The following is a 25,929-nucleotide window of genomic DNA, read 5'->3' on the forward strand; positions in this document are numbered from 1 at the left end:
CTGATCTTTTCTCTGTCCTTCAGTGTCATCTGGCTGTGTCATTTTTGAGGAGGTGTCTTAGAACCTGTTTGGCAATCCAAGTTGTTAGGATCCTCAACTCTAACGCCCACTGGTGGATGGACATTTTTGATTAACCCTTCCTTGCCAGCTATGGGTTTCTGCTTTTTTTGCTGTGGATTTTAGAGCTTCTACACTTCTGTCCTGCAAGATTATGTCAAGGAGATACTTTGAGAAACCAGAGATCCATGCTGAAGGTGGGATGGAGAGTGAAGAAGAGGAGGCATATCCCTGGAGAGGCTGTGAGTCACTTGTGCTGCAGAATCACCTAATAGGAACAGTGCAGGAGATCTGAGGCCTTCCGTGCCTTTTATTCTGCTTTTCTAGGGGTCTGTCCAGGACTTTAATCCATGGCTGATATAGGAGGCTCCCTTTTGCTGCAGCTGATGTGTGTGCTGTTAGGCCCATCCTCTGTCACTGAAATGGGATGATGATTTTACCCTCTGTGCTGGCCCAACTTCAGCTGGCCCGACCTTGGCTGGCCTCCAGATAGCTCAGCTGGTTTTTGCAGAATCCCAAGACGTGGAACGAGGTTGTTCAAGTTTGAGGAGTTCCCTTATCTGCTGAGTGTGGCTACAGCAGGGGAAATGGGCCAAGTTATAAAAGTAATTTCTACAAGTTATTGAGTGAAGCATTCTTGACATAGTTAAGCATACAATCTCTGATTACTGCTTTTGTGAAACTAATGCAACTGACGAAAATGAGCTGTTTTATTCCTTTGCAACATATTTCTGTGTTTTCCCTGTCACTGCCCTGTTTACTGCCACTTTAATACATACCCGCTGCTGTTGATGCCATGCAGCTCTTCCTGCTGTGCATTAATCAGAGAGGGTTTTTTGAGGCCATGGGGATAGAAGAGAGGGAGAAATAACTTTTGGAGAAACAGACTTATGCAGAGAAGGATCTGCTCTGATATCCTGATATCTCCCAGAGCTTCTTAGAGTTGGAACAGTGACAGCAGGCAGCATTGCAGTCCACCCCCCAAATGTTGTGTTTAATCACAAATCAGGCTTTAATGATCAAGTAACAGACAAATACTGAAAAGCCTCATAAGAAATAAAAGCAAGAGGCAGGACTTTAAAAGGAGGGGAAAAAAAGTGCAACTGGGGAAAATTAATCAGCAGTTCTAGAAGAGTTAAATCTTCAGTGTACGAGGCTTTTGCCAGTAAAAGACACCACATCTGTGCCCTTGAGCTTGCTTAAGCAGTTAATCTGTACATGAACTCTTAGTCTTGGGGATCACCCAGGAAAATTATGCTTCTATGAGTGTTCAAAACACATTTTTTGCAAGTGTAAAGGCAAGGTCAAGTGGCAATGGAGTCAGAAGCTGAAGGCTCAGGTCAGACTTCAGTGGAGGTCTTCCAAAGGTGAGTGTGCAACCCCATGAATGTATATGTATGTACTCATTGTTTGTGAGTGGTGCCACTGGTTTGAAATTACTCAGGAGTGGGCTTGTACAAGCAGGGCCATTGTTTGAGTATCACAAACCATATATTCTTTACCTGTTTTGTCCATAATAAGCTGTAGCCTTCATCCAAATAGTAGTTTGGAATAAGATTTGGAAACTCTTTATTTTATTTAAGTTTAGTGGTATCAAAAGAAAGGCAGTAGCTTGAAACTGCAGTTCAGAGATGAAGCATCCAGTTGCTTCATGCTTCCCTCATGCTCTTGGTTCTGCACCTCAATTCCTTGCCTGCTAACCATGAAAAGGAGCCAGCTTCTAAAGAGTGTTTCCTGGTCGTGCTTCTCAGTTCCTTGTTTTTGTATCAAAGGCAGTCTGAATAATTTCCTGTACTTTTGATTCTTTTCAAAGCAAAATGCACGAGTGACATTTCTCAATACAATCCCATCTTACCATGCCTCTGCTGTGCTTTGCTCTTGGCTTCCAAGCTACATATATAGAAATCCCCCCAGATTTATTGAGTTGTGGGTTGGGAATGAAGGTATAGATAGAGGTGTGCTCTGCAGACTGCTAAGGACTCTCGGGAGGCTGCCATCCTCCTGCCCCTGGGTAGTATATAAACCTCTGTTGGAAGACAGCAGCTTTGCTGGTGAAACCATTTTTTTGAGTGTTCTGGCACTCAGTGTCTTTCAGATTAGGAGAGACCTATTTGCTTAAGTGTATCCTTAGCTCTGTTGGACCAAGTTGGGTTGGGGGTGCTGTAGGTAGCTGTAGAGCTAAGATGGCAAGTAGGTTTGGCAGCCAGTGTGGAAGGAGGAAGATGCAGCTGTCACAGTCATGGTTTGACTGTTTCAAACCTTTCCCCAAGCTATGAGGAGGGTTCAAGGTGGTGTAGCTGAGTGGACCCAACACTGATAAAAGGCTGTCTCTTCTTGATGTGGGTTTTGCTGTCTATGCTAGGAATGGTCCTGGGCATTTGACTGATTGATGATTATTTGTGAAGATGCTCCTGAGCCTTGGGTCAATGAGTCAGAATTGTTCAGGTGCAAAGGGACGTGTAGGGGTCAACTTCAACTCTATGCCAGAAGGAGGCCAGCTTAGGACCAGATTTGGTTGTTCAGGCCTTTTTTGCAAGCAGCTCTTGAAAACCTCCAAGGACAGAGCCTGCACACCCTCTCTGGAAAACATGATTCCACTTCACTTTTTTCATCTCACTTCACTTTTTTCATCTTGCTTCACTTTTTTTCATCTTGAGCATCTGCATGGTGAAGATCTCTGTGTATCCAGACAAAACTGCCAGTGATTCACTTCATGACCACTGTAACATGGTGTACCCAGACTTGGCATGGCTACCACCAATATGGATGCTTGAGGAGTGGCTGTAGGTGGATAGAAACTATGCCTTGAAAATAAAGGTTTGTTCACTGTGAGGAACTCAGCGCTGGCAAGCAGGTAGATAGTAATAGAGGAGGCATTGAATCATGGCAATGAATGAAGGGAGTATAAAAAGGAAAAGTAGAAAAAAACATATTTTTTGATAAAAGTTTGTTTGTCTTTCAATTAAAAAACTCAATGCAGTTTTTTAAAAGGAAAAAAAAAAAAAAAAAAAAAAAGACCTAAAATAGCTAGAACCAGTTAATGTGAAAAGGCAAGGCACTAAAACATAAAGCAGAGTCATACATCCTTCAGCCTCTCTGATATTTCTGGGGAATGACAAGTCTGGCTGTGCTTTGCCTGCCAGCTGCAGCATTTATAACCTCAACTCATCCTCTGAAAATCAGTGGTGGTAGCTTTGCTACGCTACTGTAGTCTTCTCCTTCAGTAAAAAAGGTCATTGTGGGAGGGAGGGAGCAAGGACACTTGGTAGCCCATTTGCTCCAGTGAAAGGTGACAGATGCACAGGAAAGCACTGCCCAGACAGAAGAATTACTGGAAGGGTGTTCCCTGTTGTGCCAGAGGAGTCAGGAGATGTTCATTGTATGATAGTCCCGAGCTCTATGGCTTTGAAGAGGTTTCTCCATGAGGTGTGAGAAGGTGCCTCCTCTGGGATGAGTGAGAGGGACTGAGCCATTGAACAAACCATGGGCTATGGTGTTGGGCTTCTTCTGAGAGCGAGGGAAGAGGCTGTGTCTTGGTCTTGTGCTATTGTAAGCTGGAATTTATCCCTAGAGTGAAAAGAGTCATGCCAGTGCCAGGTACTGTGGGGTCAACTGCTCAGTCAGCCCTGAATTCAGGTCCTGAGCTCATGGCTGTGAGTGTATTTCACCCTAGTGGCAAGGAAATGGAAAATGCTGCCTGGACCAGTGTGTGGAGAGGCACAGGGCTGGGATGATAACCAGGCAGGCCCTGCTGGTGGCCCTAGAAGAGGTCTGGAGAGAGGAGCAGCATGGTTGATGGTCTGATGTAACCATCCCATGGTATGGGAGATGTAACCAGACAGCTCTCAGTTCTTTCTTCTTCTTTAATGTCTCATCCTGGAGCAGCTGTGCACTTGGTCAAGGCAGAGGATCTATCTGCCCAAACTCTGCCTTTTTTTTTTTTTTTTCAGCAAGGCAGATTTTCACCCCAGCAAGCCACTGGCCTGCCATGAGCACCAGTATGTGCCAGCAGGGGAGTGTATGGCTGTAGGGTGAGGTTTCTCCTTAAGGCAGCAGCATTGGCTTTGGTAGGTTTAAGCCAACTGTCTCACCATGCTTTTTTCAAGTATTGCTGGGCTTTAATTTTCTGTCTTGTCACTGTTGGCATAAAAACATAGATGGCAGATCAGGTGCTCTGGCGAACTTAGCAGGATTGTGTTTTGAATCAGGTTTTCACTCTGGGTAATCAGGTTGTGCCCAGGTCAGGTGTTAGTGACAGGGGACCAGGGCACCAGTTGTAATCCTGCCTCTGCTCAAGGTCTGGCTCTGAGGGAACAGGGAACACTGGTGCTCTCTACTTGGTTGTGCAGAAGATGGGGATAATGCTTGCCTCAAAGGGGCATTGTGAAAGTTAATTTGGTAGTTATTTATAAGGCACACCAGAGTACTGCTTCAGTTCTACACAGTGTTATGATAACATCTAATTAGTGATTCCTTATGATGCTCCTTTTTTTTTTTTTTTTTTTTTTTTTTTTTTTTTTTCTGCTATAAATATTGGCCTAATACAGGGAAAGCTCTGCCTGTGCTAGTCATCTCAGTGACTCAGAAGGAATAAGCAAACTGAATTAAGTTTGTCAATGTTCTCTCTTTCCCCCCCATCTCCTCCCCCTGTAACATCTTAGCCATGAAAAAAACATCCCCTTTGGCAACCTGCTGCTTGGATGGTGACCATCATTGGGACATCCGGAGAAGTCATTCCTCAAAGGGAAATGTCAGCCCTCTGGCAACCTACTTGCTTTTCCTAGACTTTCCCATCCTTCTCCAGCCTTATGGCTCTGGGCCCTTTCTTGCAGGACTGGGGCTGGTTGGGGGGTGGCAGGAGGGAAAGGAGAAGCTGCCACAGGAAGATCTCTACCCTCCCTACCCACATCTTCCTTGGGATGTGAACCAAGAGCTGAGATACAAGAATGCAATTTTCTATCTTCTCCAAGCTTTTTTTGTATCTTTCTTCCTTTGTGTGTGTTTGCATCACATATTGTGCTGCTGCATTTCATGCTGTAAGCAGCATTTTGTCTTTGCTTTGGCCAGAGCTGTTATGAGTTTTCATATGGGAGTGTGTTGTTTTTCTTGCTCAAAATAAATAATGCTTAGAGACCTTTGCATCACACACTGCTAGTTTTTTTAAGTGTCTTTGGGCTCTTTTGAAGGTGTGAATACACTACGTGTTTATTACTTCAATGCAGTGAGTCCAAAAGCTTGTGATACCTATTTTTAGCGTTGAAAAATTTTGACAGCTAATGTAAAACTACCATATCCGTCATTTGACGGCATCGTCACCAGCATACAGCTTGTCACTCTCATTTTGAGCTGATATTTCCAACAAAATTATTGGCAGGGATGTGGTGGAAACGTGTCAGAATGCAGCATGAAAATGACAGCAGCTATCGCCTAGTTTCAGAGAAGTTAGAGGGGCTGTTTGGTTTAGAACTCTTGAATAAAATATTCCTTCTGGAGCCTCCTCTGAAAAAAAGGAAATGGTCCCTGTTTCATTAAGCTTTGGCTTATTGTTGCACCAGGCAGCAGTTGTGGTAAGGACCAAATGGGCTTGCGGGCGATGCTGCAAGGCTTGTGCAATGCAGGGACTCCCACTGGTACCCACTTCCTCAGTCGAATGGAGCTGTGTTGAAGCTACTGCACGCAGCCAGACAGCACCAGGTACCCTATAAAACCATCCCAGTGTTTAGAAGGTGCAGAATTCTGCTCATGGCAACTTCAGGTATGTATGTGTGTATGTGTGTGTTTGTCTGCTTGTGTGTGTCCAGAAAAGCCTTCATCATTGTGGGTGTTTTCTTGAGGCTAGATTATTAGAAGCAGGCCTTTTCTATAGATACTAATCCTGTGTACACAGAGATTTGTATTTTACCTGTATGCACCTGGAGTGTCCCAGTAAATAGGAGGAATCCCATCTGTGCCTGTGAATTTTTGTGGGCTGGGTGTCAGTGAGCAAAGTGCCCGCGTACGCCGTGCAAAGTCCATGTGAGAACTGCCAGCCACAAGCAGCCTGATGAGATGCAAACTTTAAATTTTAACTTTTACTTGGTCCAGAGGTGGTTTATGCTTTTTGTCGTTTGTCTCGGTTTGGCAGGCAAGGGTGCTGGCTCATGGCCAGCATCCACTCCCTGTAGCTCATTAGAAACATTTTTCAAGTAGCCTTGCAGTGTAACAAGGAGGATCAGTTTTCCCAGGAGCTGGTATATCTGCTGACCTTTCCAAAGGAAAAAAACCAACTCTGTAGTTCATTACCTTACTTTTGTAGAGGCTGAAAGGGAACTATTTGTGGCTGAACAATACCTGCCTTTCACAGCTCCCGTCTTAATCTCAAATAGAAACATGAGGCTGAGAAAGTCTTTATGATAACAAGGAGTATGGATGCATCCAGTCTGGTGTAATTTTTCATGGTGTTCACGTTCTTTAATTGTCAAGGGTTGGTTTTCAGGTTTTTATTGGACAAAGTGAAGGCAGGCAGTGTTAAATGTCAATTTGAGGGGGTAGCAGTGATTCTGATTTTGGTGTGGTGGTTTTCCACCAGTGCCCTCTTGTGAGCTTATACATCATGGGGATCCAGTTTGAAATCCAAGGCTTTTTTTTTTTTTAAAAGGCAAAAAGCCACGATCTAAGATTACTTTCTTTCTCAGTTTATGTTTGAATATAAGATGGCTTGAGCCAAAATATGCCCCCACCTACCCACCCTTTGCTTTAGCAGTATTAGTAGTCACAGTCTGTCCTGCCATATGCACAGGAAGAAGTGTGGGTGTTGCTTCCAGGGAAGGGGGGTCACCAGGGTGAAATCCAGTGCATGGCTTGGACACATCATCCACTGTGATGTGCAAGATCTGACTTAAACTTTGCAGCCCAGGTCACGCTTATAGGGCTGAAGTTTACAGTGCTGTGTGAAAAAGAAACATACTGTCACAGTAATACGGGCTGGGGTGCCTATGTGTGCCACCAGATTAGTCTGTAGTTATGGGATATTTGGAGTAGCACCAAAACTGGTGTTGAGCATCAGCACCTTGGTGTTCCCCTGGTGTCATTCTTAGCAGATGATAGGTGCCTGCTGGGCTCTAGGTCATGTCCTGAAACAGGCTTGACCAAAGGAGGTAATAATCATGGTGGCTGGGACCACTGGAGTCTCCACCATGGCTATAAGGATTTGAAGAAAGCCCTGTGTGGCTCCAGTTGTCTGGAGGATGGAGACAGGATGCTTCTCCAAGGCCATCTGTTTGAACAGGTGGAAAATAAGACAGATAAAATCATGGTTTTTTGAAGCACCTTGGCTTAGTAAAGACACCTGTAGTTAAAGAGATACGGTCTGCATAGCCCTGTGCAAGCACAGCTGATGCTCTTCATATCTTACCTTCTGCTGTGCTCAGGGTGAATCACTGCTGAAGTGACTCCCAACCATTTTTCTGCCCAACATGATAAGCCATTGTTACAATTATATTAACTTGTGTGCTAATTAGCAGGTGTGCCAGGGTGTGAGCAGCTCAGGGATTGGGATGTTAATTAGGGTTGATAAATATACCTTTACTGAGGATACAGTCTTGGTTTATGTCTGATGAGAGTCCCTCTCCCCTCCTTCCACCACTGAGGAGTTACTGCTCTGCAGAGTTGAGGGGACCTTTCTCCTCCAGGCTCTGTGGTGGGGTCTCTGCATCTCAACTGGATATTTGGAAGAGCCTATGGACTCCTTGGAGGGTTGCTGGGACTTCTCTTTCTAATGCTGGAAGAAAATTACTTTTCCCAGCGGTGTCATCTTTATTCAGTTGAGAAGGGGAGGGTAAATGTGTGATCTTGTCCAGCTGCAGGGGTTCGCTGATGACCACTTCTGGAAGTCCCTGGAGGCAACATGCCCTCCAGTGATCCAGCTCAGCAGCTGGTCTGGTTGTCTCCAGCTCATTTTGGGCAGAAGTTGTCTGAAAACAGGTTTTGGTAGATCTTCACTAATTGCTTAGCAGAGGAGAGCATTAAGATTTATACAAGTTGGCTCACACGTCTTCAGAGGAAGCCCACATCAAAAGAGGTGTATCCAAATGTGGCAGCCAAGCTGGGGTGATGGGGCCAGGGCCTGGAAATGCCTGTTCTCCTGCAGCGGGCAGGCGTGAGCTGACAAGCCATGGCACTGCCTGGGAGGGCTCTCAGCGAGGCTGTTGTCAGCTGTCTGCTCCACTCCATCCCCAAGCATCCAGGGCCACCTGATCTCTCCAGTTTGGACCCTGATGGGCCCTGTGAAGGCTTCTGTGCAGGCCCATCATCTCATTTCTCAGCAGAGCTTTGGAGGAGAGCAGGTTTGACACAGCCAGGGAGAAGTCTTCCCATGCCTCTCCCTCTATCCTCTTCTGGGGACTGCAGCAACCACCAGATCGATCAAATCAAGTGGTGTATCTACAAAAAACCTGGATCTTAGCTACATGATAACACCTACAGTTCTTCTGTGCACCTCTCTCCATATATCAGTCTTGCTATTTATTACTTGCTGTTTCTTATTCGAGTGCTATGGGTCATGACAGGAACGGGAAATCACTGCTTGTCTTTTTTTCATCTGCACTGATTTAATATCCACTGGTGTTGAGACTGATCTGGGACTTGCTGACTTAGGACTTGGTTGACTGAAGCTTTCTGAAAGCAGCTATTAAAGGGAGGGTGGGCACGTGTAGTTCATGTTTTGATAGGAGTCCCGGCCTTGCCAGGGATTTGCTAAAGGTAACAGCAAGCTGGCAGGAAAAGATGCCACAAACTGCTGTGACAGATACAAATTGACCTAACTCTGACAGCAAAAGGGTGTGTCTCCTCGAAGTCCTCTAAAGCTGAAAAAACTCTTCAGACAATCACTTGCGATCTGTTGTAGTAAGCATATGTGTTCCTCCTTTAGGACTGGAGTGTAATTGCTTTGTATCTCTGGGAGCCTGCGTATAGGTACACGCCGGTTTCTGCGTAATGGTGGAGCCATTTTGATGGCAGTGATTAAGGATGGGTGGCAGTGGAGCTCTGAACGTGGCTCTGCCTGTCGGGCTGTTTGAATGGGCTGCAGGTGGCGAGTGCTGGCTGTGCCCGAGTGAACCCCAAGGCAGGTAGCAGCAGCCCCAGTCGCCTTCTGAGTCACTCATGGCTTGCTGAACCTGCTTGACTGCTCAGGGTTTACTACTTACTGGTGCTGAAAACTTCTGGAGGAGTAGGCAGTCCATTCCCCTGGGCTTTCTCCCGTTTGTTTTTCCTATCTGGTCCACAAATAGAAGCTGTCGGTTGTGCTCGGTCAGTGTTCAAATTAATCGTAAGGCTCAGGATTGATTGTTTCGGTGATTTCTAAGCCAAATGGTGTGTCTGGTCCCATCCTTCCTTCATCCCTTTCTTGCTGTTGAGATGGAGAACTCTGCTGCTTATCAGGAGTGCCTTGTGGTCATGGGGGGACCCGGTGCTTTCTAAGCGTGGGCAGATATATCTGAGACATCTGATGCTGCAAGTACATAGATGTAAAGTTGAGCCAAGGCTGCTGTTTGAAGTGGGCTAAAGCTGACTGCTGTACCAGGAAACTCGGCTTGTGCATCTCTTTCTCATAATGGGCCGTGTAAGAGTGATAGTGCCACATCAAATCACTTCTCCAAGTATCTTGTTTCTGGCTGGCCCAAAATATTCATCTCCTCCCATCCTTTCTTCCAGCATCCGTAGCACCCGGGCATGCGAAGCCCCACAACCTCACTGCAACTGTTTAATCACTGTGGTTGCTCAACAGTGTGCATAGTCCTGTGGGAGAACTGGGCTCCTGTACATACCTTTTGCTATTTTATTTCTTTTTGCTTTTCCTGATTATTTTGTCCTTTTCCCAATTTGTGGTCATTGCTAGGCTGCAGAAGGCAGAACTGCAAGAATATGGTTATCATTTAATACTCTGTATTTTTGAAGTATCGTGCAGAGTTGTAAATCTGTTAATTAATTTGATTTCTGTTTGTAAAAATAGTTACTGTGTTGTCCTACTCTATTATGAGAAGAGTTTCATAATAGTTTTTCTTTTCCTATATAAATGGTGTGGAGTCAAGGTAGGAGTCAAGGCTTGGAAAGTCGGAAGATAAAACACATCTGGTTTAAGTTTTGTATTGGTATTTCTTATTTATAGCAACCATTAAACAGCCCTGGTCTTGAAGATGTTACTGCTCAAATTCTAATCCACGGGAAGTTATGTTGTAGCGAACTAAGTAAAACCAGATCCATGAGTAATTTTTAAATCTCTGTATTTCCTGATCCTCCAAACACTTTTGCACCTGTGAATGGCTTAGTGGGAGGCAATTGTCAGTGTGTTTTGAACATGTATTCTCTTACAAAAGCACTGCCCAGACACATACCCAGGGAGAAATCCTCTGGGTTGGAAGGAAGTCAAGGACCGTGGCTAAAGGTGCAGAGTAGGTCAGAAGTTTCTTATGTCTTGCTGGTGAATTGCTTCCTGAAAACGCAATTAAATGCCAAAGACCATGCAGTTTAGGAGTGTGAGGAAGGGGTTCATGTGTAGCTGATGTGCAAATCACCTCTGTGTGTTGACTGGCTATTTTAGTTCTTGGCTCTTCTTACACCACACCAGGCTGGTGTGTTAAAGTCAACCTGGAGGGGTGTCCTTAGGAATTTGGGAGCCAGCGGGCTGAATGGCAGTTCATCTGAAGCCTGTGATGGGAGGAATTAATCAGGAGAGGGAGGGACGGAAGGAGGGAGGGATGGCAAAAACCCAAACCTTCAAACACACCCAATTGACCCATCTCATTTTAGCATGAAACTTAACGAGTTACACCCACTCTGAAGCAGAAGAGGAATGAAACACTGGTGCTTCCTCCTTTCTGTTACAGGCAGCCGGGGCTTGGGAAGTATAACAGGCAAAGATGTTTGTGCTGTTGATGGTGAGCGGTAAGCTGCTTCATAAATGACATTAAATTTTGCTTGCATTGTGTGTGGGAATGAGAGCAGCTGAAGCTCAGCTAAAGCTGGGAAAATGTGCTTGTGATGTGTAGCATCACCATGTTGTTGAAGATGCTGTGTGTCCAGGAAGCCCTCTAAGGCTTTATTCTCCTCACTTCTGTGTTTCCCTAGTGTGGATGGGGATGTTGCTTGCTCTGAGCTGTATTTAATCAGGTCCTCAAGTTTTGTTTGCTTTTGCTTTTGTTGCTGCTCAGTGATAGTAGAAGCACAGTGGGTTTTGTTGCAGACACCAAAAACTCCGACTGATTGAATGTGTGCTGGGGACTTAATAGCTAAATTCCCAAGGAGAGAAAATGTAGTATCATGTTACTTATTAACGATGCTTCCCTTCTCCAGCTGTCTGGCTTTATTTTCAGTAATTACAGGTTGCTGTGCTCTTTAATTGTTGAAAATAAGCCCCACAAAAGGTTTCAACTTGAATTGAGCTCTGTTAGGTGTTTCTGTGAGCTGGGGAACGCTGAAACGCTATGAAGGGCAATGCTGCCATCGTTTTCAAGAAGGATGGGAGGACTGGGTTTGGTGGGGTCTTGCAGTTGCCAAAGATCTGATTCCGCTGTTAGAAGCACAGGCTGTGGGGGAAGCTTTTCTGTATCAGGTTGCTCCTTTTTCCCCTAGTTACTTCTGTGATTGCTTACTAAGTTATTTTATATACAGGTTACTATCTTTAAATCTAAATTGCCTAATTCTTGGGTTGGTGACAGGAAATGTGAGTACAGAGCCCTGGCCCTGCAATTACTGTGACTAAGCATTAGGGCTAATAACCAAGCCGGCAGCATTGTGTCCCAGCCCTGATCTTCCTCAGGCTGCTGTCAAAGGGCTGGCTTGCCATCCTCTCTCCCAGCTCACCATCCTGACCTGTTGTCTTCCAGACTGCTGGAGAAATGTTGGATATGACTTCTGTTTCCTGAGGGGCACGGGCTTTCTTTCCCACGGGTAGCGTTCAGACCTGATTCAGAGCTGCTCTGCAACCTGTCAGCCATGAGTAATCCTCCTGTGCAGAGGCAAAGTATAATGTGAACCTTTTTTTGGGAATTAAGTCACGGTGTAGCTATTGGAAATGTTAGTGCTTTAATAATTTTGTTTAATATAGCAGAAACCCATTGTCAAGGCAGCTATTAATTCCTTTGATGCCATTTTCATATTGTGGGAGTGATTTAAATTTTCACATGTGATTAGTGCAGTGGAACGAAAGAAGCAGGTTTTGTAGGTGTCGGTGGGTTGCTTGGTTTTCCCCAATCCTTTTGGAGTTAAAAGTGATCTGTGCATTACAAAAAATGTGTGGAAAATTGCTGTGTTAATCATAGCAAACAGAGCTAAGGAATCAAGTGGTGAAGTGTGACGTGCCTGGTTATGTTTCCTAGGGGAACTTGCTCTTTAAAGGGTGCACTTCTGCTTTTAAGAGAGGCAGAAAGAATTCATTTTTCCAGAATGCCTCTCAGAAAAAAATCTGCCAAACCACAAATTTGCATTGTTTAAGGATTTGCTTGAGCTTTATGCTTTTGCCCTGGGAAATCAGTGGTAGGATTCCTGCTGGCATCTGTGGTGTAGGGAAGGCACTGGTTTTGCACCATTGTAGCAGCAGAAGCAAACCTCTTAGACACTGGTCTTAAGAGCAAACTTCTTTATCTTTAAATGAAGTTGTACATGTGTTGTAGGTAATGGCTGTCTGAAAATGAACCCTGAGGAAAATACAGATAGTTTCCTGCAGGGTGAGTGACCTGGACTGGCCCACCATGGGGTCCAGTGAATTCCTGGGCATCCTCCTGCCAGAACCTGGAGCAGGAGCAGGATTAAGGGGCAGAAATGGGAGCTCCCTGCTTGAGATAACAGATTGGCTTCGGTCTAAGGTGTGGACTTACAGTGTGTGTCAAGGCCTAGTGGCATATGGCAGCAGTGGGCCCTTTATGGCTCCCACTTCACTTTGAGTCTGATTAGTTAGGTGGTGCTGGTCTTTTGCCATACCGTGAGGATTAATAGTGCAAAAAAAGGAGAGGGGTCTTGTGGGGGTGGGCTGGTAAAAAAAAACGTCACCAGGATAAAATACCAGCTACTAAACAATTTATTAAAAAAAGAGAAATCCAATGTGAGAGTAGTGGTGGCATCAAATCTTTAAGAGTTCAGCAAGAAAGAGGACAACTCTCTACTGATGTCTTTCTCAGTTTTATTTTGATAAACTGGTGACTGTGTGGTGTGTTCCAGGGAGTTTTATGGCCCAGTAATCCATTGCTGGATGAGGAGAATACATTATTTATAGATTAGAGTGTTTTAACATCCTAGCACGAGGTTGTTTAAGGAGGTCAGAATACAGAGCAGTGGAAATGGGATTAGCCCAGCTGTGCTGCATACAGTGCAGAAGCAGGGAAAAAATTGGAAATCATCATATAGATATTTTTATTATTATTGTGCCTTGCAAGGCATAGGTCACATAAGATTTAGGCGTTTCTAGAACTAGAGTGTAGTTTTTCTTCTTATTGGTTGCGACATCTCAGATTTTAATTGAACTGTAAATACGTGAAGATCTGTTTTCCCTGGCTCAGCACGCTTGCTCCCTGCTGCTTGTTTGCTTTCTCCATGGGATGATATTGAAGGACACGAGGAAGGGGGAGCATTTGTGGTAAGTAACAAATCCCTTTTCCTCCCGGGGGTTTTTCGTTCCCGTGGGTGAAGCCTCCCTTCGTGCTCAGCTCCGAGCTCAGGTCCTGGAAATGCAGCCCCACGGGCCGGTGCTGCGGCTGGTGCGAGAGGCTGGAGGTGAAATGAGTAGTTGGTTGATTCACTGCAGTGTGCTTTTAATGTAATTGCTTTCTGAGACTTCCAATTAGGCTCTCAATAAGAGTTGGAAGGTGATGTTCTCAGGTAGCTTAAAAGCCCTCCTAAAGCAAAGCAAACGAATGATCTCAGAGGTGTAGCAGGATGCTGGTTAGGCAGTGTGTGCGTCCGGGTGTGTGCAGGCTGAGGGGTCCCGGGTCACTGTGGTCCTGTGAAGGATCTCTGTGCCCAGCCCTTGCCTTGGTGCAAATGGCAGCCAGCACAGGGAGCTCAGTGGTCTCGCTGCCAGCAGCACCCACAGCAGTTCCCACTCTTGCTCACTGCCTTTGGGGGTCTTCCCTGCAGCTGTATTTGGGATGGCAGGTTGGAGGTTAGCTCATGTGACACCAGCAGTGGTTTACCTCCTGCATTTTCTAGGATTGTCTGGAGTTGTAGATTACAGAGCAATTAAGAGCTCAAACTCACAATAATGTTAGCGGAGTTTAACAAATTGCCAAGTGTTAGTTGGGCTGCAGGAGCTGTGTGCATGCTGCCAGGAGGAGTACAGCAAGTGTGCTCTGGTGCAATTCCACCAAGCTATAAAATAAATTGCGTTACCTTGCATTGCCATAGGTGTACCTGAGTTACTCAGCAGTGCCTGTCCTGAATTAATGAGCAGAACCTCTGTGAGCTGACTTGGGCCTGACCACAAATCACCTTGCAGATGTACATACTGCTGCAATGGTTTGCAAGCAGGGACAGGAATGTTTTGGGTCTGTCAGAAGATGAGGCCTTTGGATTACTCGTGGACATAGGGAATGTGTAAGATACTCAGTAGGTGTCCCCTACTGCAGAGGGGAGGGGATAAAGGTGGTGCTGGTGGATGGCCATGGTGGTGGGAACACTTTTGTTTGTTTGTGAAGATGCAGGAAAAATTTTTTCTCGTGAAAAGTTGCTCTGTGTTTCTGTTTCTGTTTTTCCTTCCTTTGGAGCTGGTGGGCTTGGTTTCATACAATTAATGCAAGAAAAAGCCTCACTTCTTGAGGGGATTTTATATTGGATAGTAAGAGCAGAAACATCTTGCATGGTACTGTATGAAGCAGTGGGGTTTTTGTATTTATCAATACTTGCAGTGCTAGTGCTGTTGCACAGATATATTTTAGTTTATGGGGATGGTGATAAGGAACTGCACAGCTACCTGAAGGGCAGACAGGGGCCGGGGGACCAAGGCAGCTGCCTGGCAGAGGTGGGTAGTCCTCTTGGCTTCACAGAGCCAAAGCTTCAAAGCTGTGTGTTCTAGGAAATGTCTCTTTCAGGTGGTGTTGGAGCTACTGGGGCAGTTGTCCTGGGTGCTGGGAGTGACCTCTCTGAAGATAAGGTGCTCAGAAGCAGGTAGCATAGGGCACCGGGACAGAGCCGTAGCTGTAGATGGATGAGTCAGGGAGGTTCTGACATCTCATCTATAGCACTTTGTTGGAAGCTGAAAGCGATGCTTGGGAGCCTGTAAAATAGAAGAGCTGGGAGGGGAAAAAGGGAAGCATGTGGATTTTGCACTGATACCTGCCTCCACCATTTCTAGAAGATGCACCCTCGTGTTGGTCTCTCTTTCCATACACTGTGTTGCTATGTGGCTACTGAAAATACCCTAGCAGCAGCTGGGCTTTGGGTGAGAGGGGGCTTCACAGCTCACATTATAAACCTTACTTAGCAAACTCTGGAAACCTGATGTGGTGACTTTCCCAGGTGAGCAAACAGTGCTCTGTGTTGCTGCAGCCGGGTCCCTCTAATCCTCAGCTTGGAGAGAAAACAAATAAGCCTTTTGCTGTCTGCTTCCCAGCTGAAAATGGCTTTGTTATTCATTTGCATTAACCTGGGTGGGGAAGGTATATTCAGAGTGTGCTCCAGGCCCTCAGACATTGAAATGGAGACAAAGACTCCCCATTGCGCAAGGCCACCCCAGGAACAGAGGGGGGAAGCTGCTGGGAGCAGCTGCCTCCCAGCCCCCAGGCAGGAAAGGGGACCAAATCCTGGTCAGGGAAGGAGGGGTTTTGATCAAGGTCTGGGATGTGCAGGGGAAGGAGTATTTAATAGTTAACCAGGAAACAAATTTCACTTGAGCAGCACTGCTTAATAGCCACACTTCTTACAGGTTAACCAATGCACCTAGCTGGAAGGAGCTGAAATTATGTATCCCATGCTAACAGCCTGCATGGGACCATGATAAATATTGCCAAAACCCCCAAAATCCCGAGTGTTGAAGGACATTGTGCGGTATCAGCTTTCCAATCTGGAATTAGTAAACATGAGTGATCAATCTGAGTTTTAAAAAAGTCAGCTGTATGACTGCTGCTTGCCAGCTCCGTGCCTGTGGCAAGTGTCTGAGGAGATGATTTTTGGGTTATCCCAGTCATGGGAAAGCTGTGTCTCAATGCTGAAATCTCGTCTCCAAACGGATCAGATGTGTCCTCACCCGTGCCCTGGTTCTGCATGAGCGCCAGCAAAACCTGGAAGACCCAAACAGAGGTTGTCTGCTGCTTCTTGGCTGCAGGGAGGCTCCTCACCTCTGTTTCTGAGTCGCTTTCCACCTCCTTTGGTGGAGGGAGACCCATTCGTGAGGCCCCCCAGCAGCCAAGGATGCTGTGGCACAACATGAGGTGGGTGAAGTAAACCCTGCCTAAGCATTAAGTGCTCCCAGGCTTCCTGGGATGGGGGGCATTATTAAGTGATCACTGCAGGTTTATTCAGGGAATTAAAGTAGTTACAGGAAACCTTTGCCAAACATCTGATGACTTTCACTGTAAGTGATGTATAATACATGCCAAAGGTTATTTTGGTTAAAAATTAGTAATAAACGCTTTTTTCGACAGTAACAAAGGAGCCTTTTTTTTCCTTTTTCAAAATGGCAACAATGAAAGTGCTTTTGTATATTTTGTTACCTTAAGTGGGAGGAAGGTTGTATTTTTGTTGATTTATATGGCATTGCAGAGTCAGTTAGTGAGGTGTTGTTGTAAGAGGTGCGAGCATAGACAGCAAGCATCAGAAATGCACATAGCCTTGGTGTAAGACTTGAGGCAGAATACAGGAATCAGTTCAGTTAAAAGTTGCAGAATGAAACTTGTGACAGAAAAGCCAGTGGGATTAATTTCCTCACTGCTTTTATGGTTTTATCCTTACTGCTTTTCTTGGTAATCTTTTTCTGGGAAGCACTTATTTGTGTGTGTACTTTGTTATGGAATGAAAAATCACTGTAATTTACCAGTCTGTTTTTTTTTTAAATTTGGAAAGTCTGATGTGCTCCTTCAAGCTGTCATTCCTGGAGGCATAGGAATGAATATATGACATTTCAGTTTCTGTTTACTGTTTAAAACAGGTCTTTATGCTTTATGTGTTACCTGAACATACCCTCAAGTTTGGACTTTGTTTTTTTTAAACGAGAGATGAGAAGGAACAGGAGATTTTTGAGGAGGAAGTAGATGCAGTCAGTTGATTTGGGCACTTGGACTTGCTAAATCTGTATTTATATTCACATATGTTTAATATGTTTATATTCAGAGCTTTTGTAAAAATATTCAGAGCTTTATGCAGACGTTGGACCCATTGGCAATGTCCCTGGGAGCCCCTAGCCCTTCCTTGGCTGCAGAGCAAGCTGTGTCTGCTGGCCAGATGCCTTTCAGCTGAAGTTTACCTTTTGCAGCAGAGGCTTGGGGCCAGCAGTGGGCAAAGTTGCACATCCACATAGGTACTCAGAGATCTGGAGGCTGTATTTCAAAATATCATTAAGTGATGTCGGGAATAAGCAGAACGCAGCTGTCCAGGAGCATGAGAAAACCACAGTACCTACCACAGTCAGCTTTTGATTTATGCTCCCAAGCAAGAAAAAAGAAAGAAGTCAAGGGTTTTCTGGGACCGTGGCTTTCAGAGTGAAAACTTCTGCAGGGCTGGGGTGTTCTGGAGCTGTGTGTTTGGGAGAAGAGGGCAGGACTACTGGGAAACAGAGACTTGGTGGATACGGTCTGCCTGTGGCCTTGATGTGCCCACAGGGGTTTACAGGCAACAAAAAACCCTGATGTTTCTGAGGAGCTTACAGCTGACCTTATTGGGATCACCTTTTCCAGAGAAAGGTATAAAAAGGCACGCAGAACCTACCAGTGAACAGACTGTAGGGAAGGGCAAGGATCTGGGACAGGATGGGGCTGGAGAGATAGAAATAGGGACTGGTCTCTCTGAATCAGGAATATTGGCCAGTGCTGCAGGGGCACGAGTCTCATCATGTGTGCATTGGTGAGTCCTCCTGGTAAGCAGGAGGCTGAGCCACTTTACTCCTGGTCTCCTTTGTCAGATGGTGTGGGCTTGTTCTCCCAAAGTATTGGGTGGACGGGGAGCTTGGACTGCCCCGTTGCACAAGGCAGGGTATAGCTTCCCTACCAGCAACAAATAAATGGTAATGAAATAATGGGTGAGCCTGAGTCTGTGACGATATGGAAAACAGCTACAACTTTGCATGAACTTCTGGACCAAGGTTCACATATCCTTGTGTGACTGTGAAGCAGCTGACAGCCCCAGGTTTCAGTCTACACTGGAGTGTAAATACAGCAGGGTCCATGACAACTTCTCAGGAAGTGATTGGGGTAGATGATGTCTCAGATGAAAAACATTTTAAGAGGACATGGTCCTTGTGGGTGTAAACCACTGATATAACAGCTTGTAAAATGTATAGGAAGTATGCCAGTGGAGTATGCTATTTTTGCATAATTCAACAATGTAGAATATCTGAGAAATGTTTTTAGTGAATGTAAACAGTGAAGTGCTCTAACAAATGCTTCTTGAAGTTTGTTTGTTTGCTGTCGAGTTCAAATGTGCAGGGGGGAAAAAAGTTGATGTCTTTGAAGGTTAATTGGAGGAGCCCAGAAAAACCACGGCTCCCAGACAGTGAGTGGTCAGGCAGACAGAACTGCAAAATAGGTCTATTGAGAGAAAAAATTAACATCTTCTGTATTAAAATGTGCAGAGTTATGGAGATGACATGCTAATAAAAGGCTGAGGACTATGTAGTATGTGGTTGATGTAGAGTTGCAAAGAACTATGAAGTTGCTATCCAGGGATGACATTCTGTTCCTCAGAGACTAGTTTACTTCTGGAGGTGCCAGTGGAGGCAGTTGTTAGCTCAAATTTTGAGGGGTTGCTTTTCAATTGTGGTCTTGTTTGTGGGGAGGGAGGGGAGTTAAGCTTTGTGCTAATGAGACATGCATATAACACTAACTTAAATACACTGAGTTAGGTTATACAAGTAAACCTTCAAGTTCCTGATCTCCATTCAAGGCTTTGCTGCTTTCCTGCCTCTTCTTTTTTCCACCAGAAATTTTACTTTCAAGTCTGTTTCAGTGTTGATTTGCTGAAGAGATAAAGAAGGTTGTCTGCTTCTAGCAGGGGGTGTGTTCTGGTGGTTGGACTAGAAGATCATCAGTTCCTGTCACCAATGACCAGCCCAAAGTCCAGGCATAGTTGCTTGGTGCCTCAGTACCTCTGTAAAGGAAGATGACTCTTCACAGACAAATCTTGAGAATTAATGAGCATTTACAAAGTTATTTCTGATATTTGTTAAATGTACTTTGCACATTTCCATGCATTTTACCCTTATTTATTTTAGCCTGAAGCTGTTGTCTACAGGAGGAAAAAAAAAAAGCCTGAGGCATTGCCTTTGGAGTCAGTTTGGGGTTCAACTTACCTTATTTCCAAGACATAGACCTGCCTGCCACCCCCTGTAAACAAATGCACCTTTGCACTGCGATTAGGGTTTTAGTCTGAGCTCCAGGGTTTGGGGGAGCTTCCAGGGAGTTTCCTGGGCTTGGGGGCAGTGGATCCTGCTTGCCACCAGAACCTGGTCCAGCTTTGCCATGCTTCTCACAAGCCTGCAGCTTCACCATCCTGTTTTTGAAATTGTTTCCAACCCTGCATTCTGTGAGTTGGCTCCATACCCCCCATCCCACTGGGACTGTCCTGCAGACAGTGAGTGGGTTTAGGAGAAGCACAGCTGGCCATCCTTGGCTTGCCTGTCATTTAGAGGAAGCTACAGGCAAGCTGCAGGTAGTCAGGCTTTTTAAGCAATCTTGAACCTGCTCATCAGAGTGTACATCTCACTTTAAACTTTCTGAGACCAACCAGCTGCAGAGAGCTATTTCTGTACAGGAATTCCTTTAATGTTTAATGCACTTTTTGCTCGCTGAAGCCCAAAATGAGTTGCTTAAGGGAGTGGCATCAGATTTTTTAAACCTCTTCCCCCCTGTTGCTTTCACTAGCTTCAGTGTAACATGCTTTCATCCTAGATTATGCAGAGAGAGAAGTAAAACAAATCCAACAGAGGATGGGTTTGGGGAGCATATGATACTGAGGAACAGAAATGAAGGATTAAGGCATTTTCAGCAGGTATTTGAAGTTATGCTTTTATCAAATTCTCTTAAGAAAAAAGCATATTTGAATAGGGGAAGATAAAAGCTTTTAGAAAGTTTGATTCCTCCCAGAGCTACTGATCCATTCTTTAAATAGCAATAAAATTTCTTGCCCTGCTGCAGTCTGCAGAAAGGTGTTAGTCACATCTTAATGTTACTTGGAATTTGGTACAGAAGGGAGAGACAGCAACTTCATGGCTTCCTGGCAGTGCTTGATTTTTCGCCACCAAATTTGCACCAGGAGGTACCAAAACTTGTTAACTTGAGTGTTTTAGTAAAATTCTCCAGAGGTCTCTCTCAGAAATGAGTACATGTATGTGGAAGCTTGTCCAGCTTCTCTACTTACCCACTTTCTCTGCTTCCCACTGAAAGGGCTTTCAGAAGATGGAAGGGTTGCCTGGATGGAGCTGCTGGGTGTGCAATGCTGGACCCACCCCACCACAGTCTCTGTGATTCTGTCAGTGCTCCTGGAGCTCTGTGAGGCTCCCAGCTGGAGCTCTTGAGAAACTGAGGCTTGAGATGCTGGCAAAAAGAAATAATGGTTTGGGTTCTTTTGCTAAAGCTGGAGTGAATTTCACATTTTAGAGTCTCTACTAGTAAAACTGATAGAGCATTAAGAGGATTATCTTCATCTGAGTTCCCTTTTTAAACCTAATAGATGAATGCCAGCGGCCAGGGATTCTTATTCCAACATGCCTGACCTACAATTTACTGCAATATTATCTCAAAGTAATTGAGTGAGTCCTACAAGTCTGTATATCAGCCTAATTCTGGTGTCTTTTAAGGAGGTGTATATGACTCCATTTTAGTGATGACTTTTATGTGAAGCAAAGTGATGTTGTGTTTTTTGGTTCTCTGATGAAATTATAAGGTGTTGAGCACAGTCCTTTCTGTCTAACTAGCTGTTTGTCACCACCACGCCACCTGCTTGAGCATCTCACCCTATATAAATGGATTAATTCTGACTCTATTTCAGTGATACAGGAAAGTAATTTCTTCATCTGTAAAAGGAGATTTGAGATGCAGGGAGATTTAAGAAACTTCCCTGTGAATCCATGGAATTAAGCTTGAGAGTAGAGCCTTAATCTAGTACCTTTGCTATAAGATACAGCCTTTGCTTTCACTTCACAAATGAATAAACTAACAAACCTGTCAGAAAGCCTGAGTGCTGCGTGCTGAAATTCTTAGCTTGCAATTGAAAAGAATCCTCTAGAATTAAAAAATTTAGAAAAAAGGAACCTTAGCTCTAAAGGCACACACCCTTCTTTGAAAAACATCCCCCACATGACTGATCTGACTGTTTGCCTAAAATCTTGTTGAATACGTGAAAATAAGTGACGCTGCTAAGTGTAAAGAAAACAACAGGACCAGGAACCTGCCCTGTGTAAGTACTGCTGGTTATTTCATCAGCCTAATAACAGAAAATAGGCCTACCTGATGGGACAGTATTGTATAACGTGGTTGAATTTATTCAGCAGTACAAAATGGGATTTGAAATGCTACCTATTAGCTGTTTCACTGTAAATCATAGATTTGGAGAATTGGGCTTTCTGATTGTTTCTGGCTGAATGTGATTATCTCAATAGCTACACTTGAAAGCCATTATTTTATTTTCCTTATGACATTGTAATAGCGATCAAAAGATTAAACATAAATGTATGGGAAGAACTTGAGCTCTAAGAGTGGGAGGCAAAACTGTGTGCCTGGGTTGGGTTACTGTGATTTCCTACAGAGGTTGTGGGGAAGGGTTTGGCTAAATGACCATTTATGCTTCCAGCTTATCGCAGGCTGGTGCAGATATCCATTTTCTTTGGGCTGTTGCCAGGGATCTGTATGCACTTTGGGCAGGGCTGATGGAGTTGGGCATCCAACTTCTGAAGTCATGAGGATGCCCAGGGAGATAAGCTAGTACTGCATCCCTCTGGAAATGTCTGGAGGTCTTTAGGCTCCCCATACGAGAGGTTCCCCACTTATGGTGAGGTTTCCCTTGCCTCCTTCAGCATGGTCAGTTTTGGAGGTACCAAGAACACCAGTGGAGATTTTTCTGTGCAAAGGGGGTTAAGCAGCAGCAGCAGATATGTCTTTCTACATAGTCACAGTAGAACCAACTTTTTTTGTTTCCAAAAATGTTGTAAAAAAAGTTCAGGTTTCTTCATGCCTCTAAAGCTGCCACAGTGCCATAGGATCTGGCACTTGGTACTCAAAATGCAGGAGAAAAGGTAGCTAAGGGTGTTGTCTTCTGTAATAGGACACTAAACTGGGCACTGAATCACTCACTGCCTGCAGCTGTCCCTACTGGTCCTCTTTAGGAAGTCACCTCCCCTACAGCAGTGGTGGTGAAATACAGCATCAAGTCGAATGGCTCAGCCTGTGCTGGGGAATTCAAACCAGAGCAGTGCACTTGGGTGCACCTATGGGGTTGGTTTTAGCTGCTGCACCCTAACCAGCCCTCCTCTTAATATCTATGATCCCTCACTAATAGGTGAAAAGACTAAGATGATGCAAAGAAATCTCCAGGGAGACCTTATAGCAGCCTTGCAGTACCTGAGGGGGTCTACAGGGAAGCTGGAGAGGGACTTTTTGTAAGGACATGTAGTGACAGGACAAGGTGGAATGGCTTTACACTGGAAAAGAGGGGAGATTTAAGCTAGACATTAGGAATAAATTCTTTACTGCAAAGATGGTGAGAAACTGGAAGAAGTTGCTCAGAGCAGGTTGCTCAGAGAAGCTCTGTCCCCACACCCTGGCCTCCCTGGCAGTGTTGAAGGCCAGGTTGGATGGGGCTTTGAGCAACCTGGTCTGGTGGGAGGTGTCCCTGCCCATGCAGGGGGGTTGGAACTGGGTGATCTTCAAAGTCTCTTCCAATTCAAACTGTTCTATGAGTCTATCACAAAACTTAAGTGAGGAGAAGGAAGAAAATACTGTATAATCTAACTTTTATTCTAGTAATGGTTTTGTTTGTAGTATTTTGAACTTCACTTGAAAGATGTGATTAAGTTTTTTTAGATGTTTTTGATGGAGCTAACACAGTGTTTTTCTTTTGCAGCAGAGTAATCCATATAGCTATACCATTTTTTTCTTCCAAGTCCTATAGGTTATTCTTTTTGATAAAAATGCAATAAATTTAAGTGCTTTTTTTTAGTAAGAGTTTTGAAAATATTCTAAATACAACTAGTCTAATGGAAGACTATTTTAATTTAAAATCAACAAATGTTTCAGCTGAGTTTCCATAACAATTATTAGTTTTTAATTATTTTTGCCATTTCTCCTGATTAAAAATGGAATTATCACCCTTCTAATTCTAAATGTGTTTACTGACTTGGCATGTAGAATTGCTTCCTGGCTTCTTTCATGAAAGGCACTGTAATCTCCTTGGAAAAGCTGCATGGCTGTTGCATTGGTGTTTTTCCATCTAAATGGATTTGGAAAATATTGGTAGAATTTTGAGGTTTTACTTAAGACTGCTCTAACATATTAGGGTACCTAAGCATCAAGTTAGTTTGTGTGATATCAATCACAACTTCGTGGTTACTCTGGTCCAGGATGTCAAATTTGATATCATGTCAAGCTAAATTAAAATTTTTATTATTAGCTGTCATGATACTGAATGTGATTTGTCCTGATTTATTCTTCTCTATATGCAAATTCAAATCCATCCCAGTGTGCATAGCCTGTACTTTTGTGCTGTGGCTTTCAGCACCTTTTGGTCAGTGCCTTAAAATCGGTCACACATTGGTCAGTACAGAAAAAGCTCTCCCAGCAGAGGTGTGGATCCCTTAAAAGAAATCTGTGGGCAGTGTGCTGTTTACTGTAGCAGCTTTGGCCATGCTGCTTCTTATCCCCTGGATTCCCATGGACAAAACCCACTGGACAGGCTGCTGAGGCACTGGAGCATGGGGGTTGGAGACATCACTCCTGTGACTCAGCCCACTCTGGCTTTAGTGTTTCACATTGTCGCTCACATACCTCCATCCAGGTAGTGCAGGAAAATCAAATCCTTGCTGTAGGAATTTATTGACCTGTTAGCACTTGGAACAGCAAAGGAATTAACAAAATTAACAGCCATTTTTTTTAATTTTATGTTAGGGTGATTTTTTTTTTAGATGTTTAGTTTTGTTATTTAATGCTTGCCTTAAATACAAGCTAAGTCAGTAAATATATACAGCTGTATGCCTTATTTATCTGTTCACACCATGTGGCATTCTTCTGAATATTTCCCTCAAGCTCCATTAATGAATTAACTGGGCAAAATCAACCCCAGCAGACAAAAAAAAAAAAAATAAAATTTTGTTTTAGTTTGATGGATAGTGTTGTAAGCAACGTACACTGCAAGTAAATGTTTAAGTAGCATTCTTATGGGATCAACAATTCATAATTCAATTTAGTCCAAAGTCACTAACTGACAGGTTAAACTGAGAGCTGTCCTCCTGTCTCCATTAATCTTCATCTGAAAGTTCCTTGGAAAAAATGCTAGCCTGGGGATGACTTCATTGCCAATAGATGTGCTAGTAATCCTTATTTTGCACTGATCTATGCTTCAAGGTGCTTGCTTGAATTATATGTTAATTCTGTCTGGAATTCTGCATAATTTTTAAAACTTGTTCCTTTTAATAAAGTTATGTGTCAGGGTATTATCTGAAATAGTGACCTTAGTGTATCACTGTGGGACAATACTTAAATTGAGTCACGTGAGTGTTCTTATAAAAACATCCCTTGAGTCTGGTGGGAGCCAACTTCCATTACAGTACCAAGCTTTGCTCAGGTCTCATTGTAGCATTTAAATAGCTTCCTTGTGAGTGGACACCAGATTTCTGTGGGGGAAAAGAAGATGGATTCTGGGAATCTTGCATAAACAAACTGCACTTGGCAAGCAGTTTTCTGCTGTATTTCCTCTGCTTGTTAGAAATTCCAGTAAAAAGGTCTCTTGATGATAGAGCAGTATCTCAGAATATAGGCTAGGTCAAAAGAAACTGGAAACCAAAGCAGCCTTGTACCTTTTCCCTTTGAAGCACCATCCCACCTATGTTTGCATTTTCTGCATTTTTCATGTTGTACTGACTAAGAAATGTTAGGATAAGTTTCCTGAAAACAAAGGAATGAATGAATGAAGCCTTTTCTTTCTCTTATTCCTGAAACAGGTTATGTTAGGCCTGTTAGGTTGGGCTTCAGAAAACAAAACCAAAGCCCCAAACAATACAGTTAAACCAAGTGCCAGAGCAGGTGTTGCCCACTTGTTAAGACAAGTATAGGACTCGTTTCCTTTTCAAAATGTGGTTGGAAGTCAGGCTTTAAGGAGGAAGTTAAAAATGGAACTATTGAGCACAAACTTAAAAAGTTGTTGGCCCTGTGCCCTAAAATCAGGTATTTATGTGTGGTGTTGTAAGAAAAGCAGGTTAATAATCTTGTGGAGCTTCTGCAAGCACGTATAAGTCCCCACACAAAACCTTCCTAGAGTTTTCCCAGCCTTTTCGCTCATTAGGAAGATTAACTACAATCCCTTTCCTTTCCCCTCCCATTCCAATATTCCGGATCTCATCAGTGTCCTCATGGTCTGGGTTTTTCTCAGTCCTTTGTACGTCAAATTCAGCATCAGGTTTTCTGAGTGGCTGTGAAAGATGCACTTGGGTTACTCAGCAGAGAGCTGGTGTGGCTTTCTGCTTGCCCACAACTAAACTGTACTTGT

General features: G+C 44.1%; 1 protein-coding gene across 4 annotated transcripts in view; it reads left to right on the forward strand.

Annotated features, from left to right (window-relative positions):
• Positions 1 to 25,929, forward strand: part of TIAM1 (TIAM Rac1 associated GEF 1) — a 193,556-nt gene that overhangs the window by 61,545 nt on the left and 106,082 nt on the right. For 2 of the 4 annotated variants that reach the window (XM_071754665.1, XM_071754684.1), the window contains exon 1: positions 10,866 to 10,973. The exons of 1 other annotated variant lie outside the window; for it this stretch is intronic. In XM_071754665.1, the coding sequence (XP_071610766.1) occupies positions 10,889 to 10,973 (85 nt within the window). In that variant the 5' untranslated portion in view covers positions 10,866 to 10,888. Of the gene's footprint in view, positions 1 to 10,865; positions 10,981 to 25,929 lie in introns of those variants that run through there. One more of the 4 variants, XM_071754674.1, reaches the window with a different exon arrangement.

This window comes from Heliangelus exortis, chromosome 1, assembly GCF_036169615.1.
Source record: "Heliangelus exortis chromosome 1, bHelExo1.hap1, whole genome shotgun sequence".
Lineage (NCBI taxonomy): Eukaryota > Metazoa > Chordata > Aves > Apodiformes > Trochilidae > Heliangelus > Heliangelus exortis.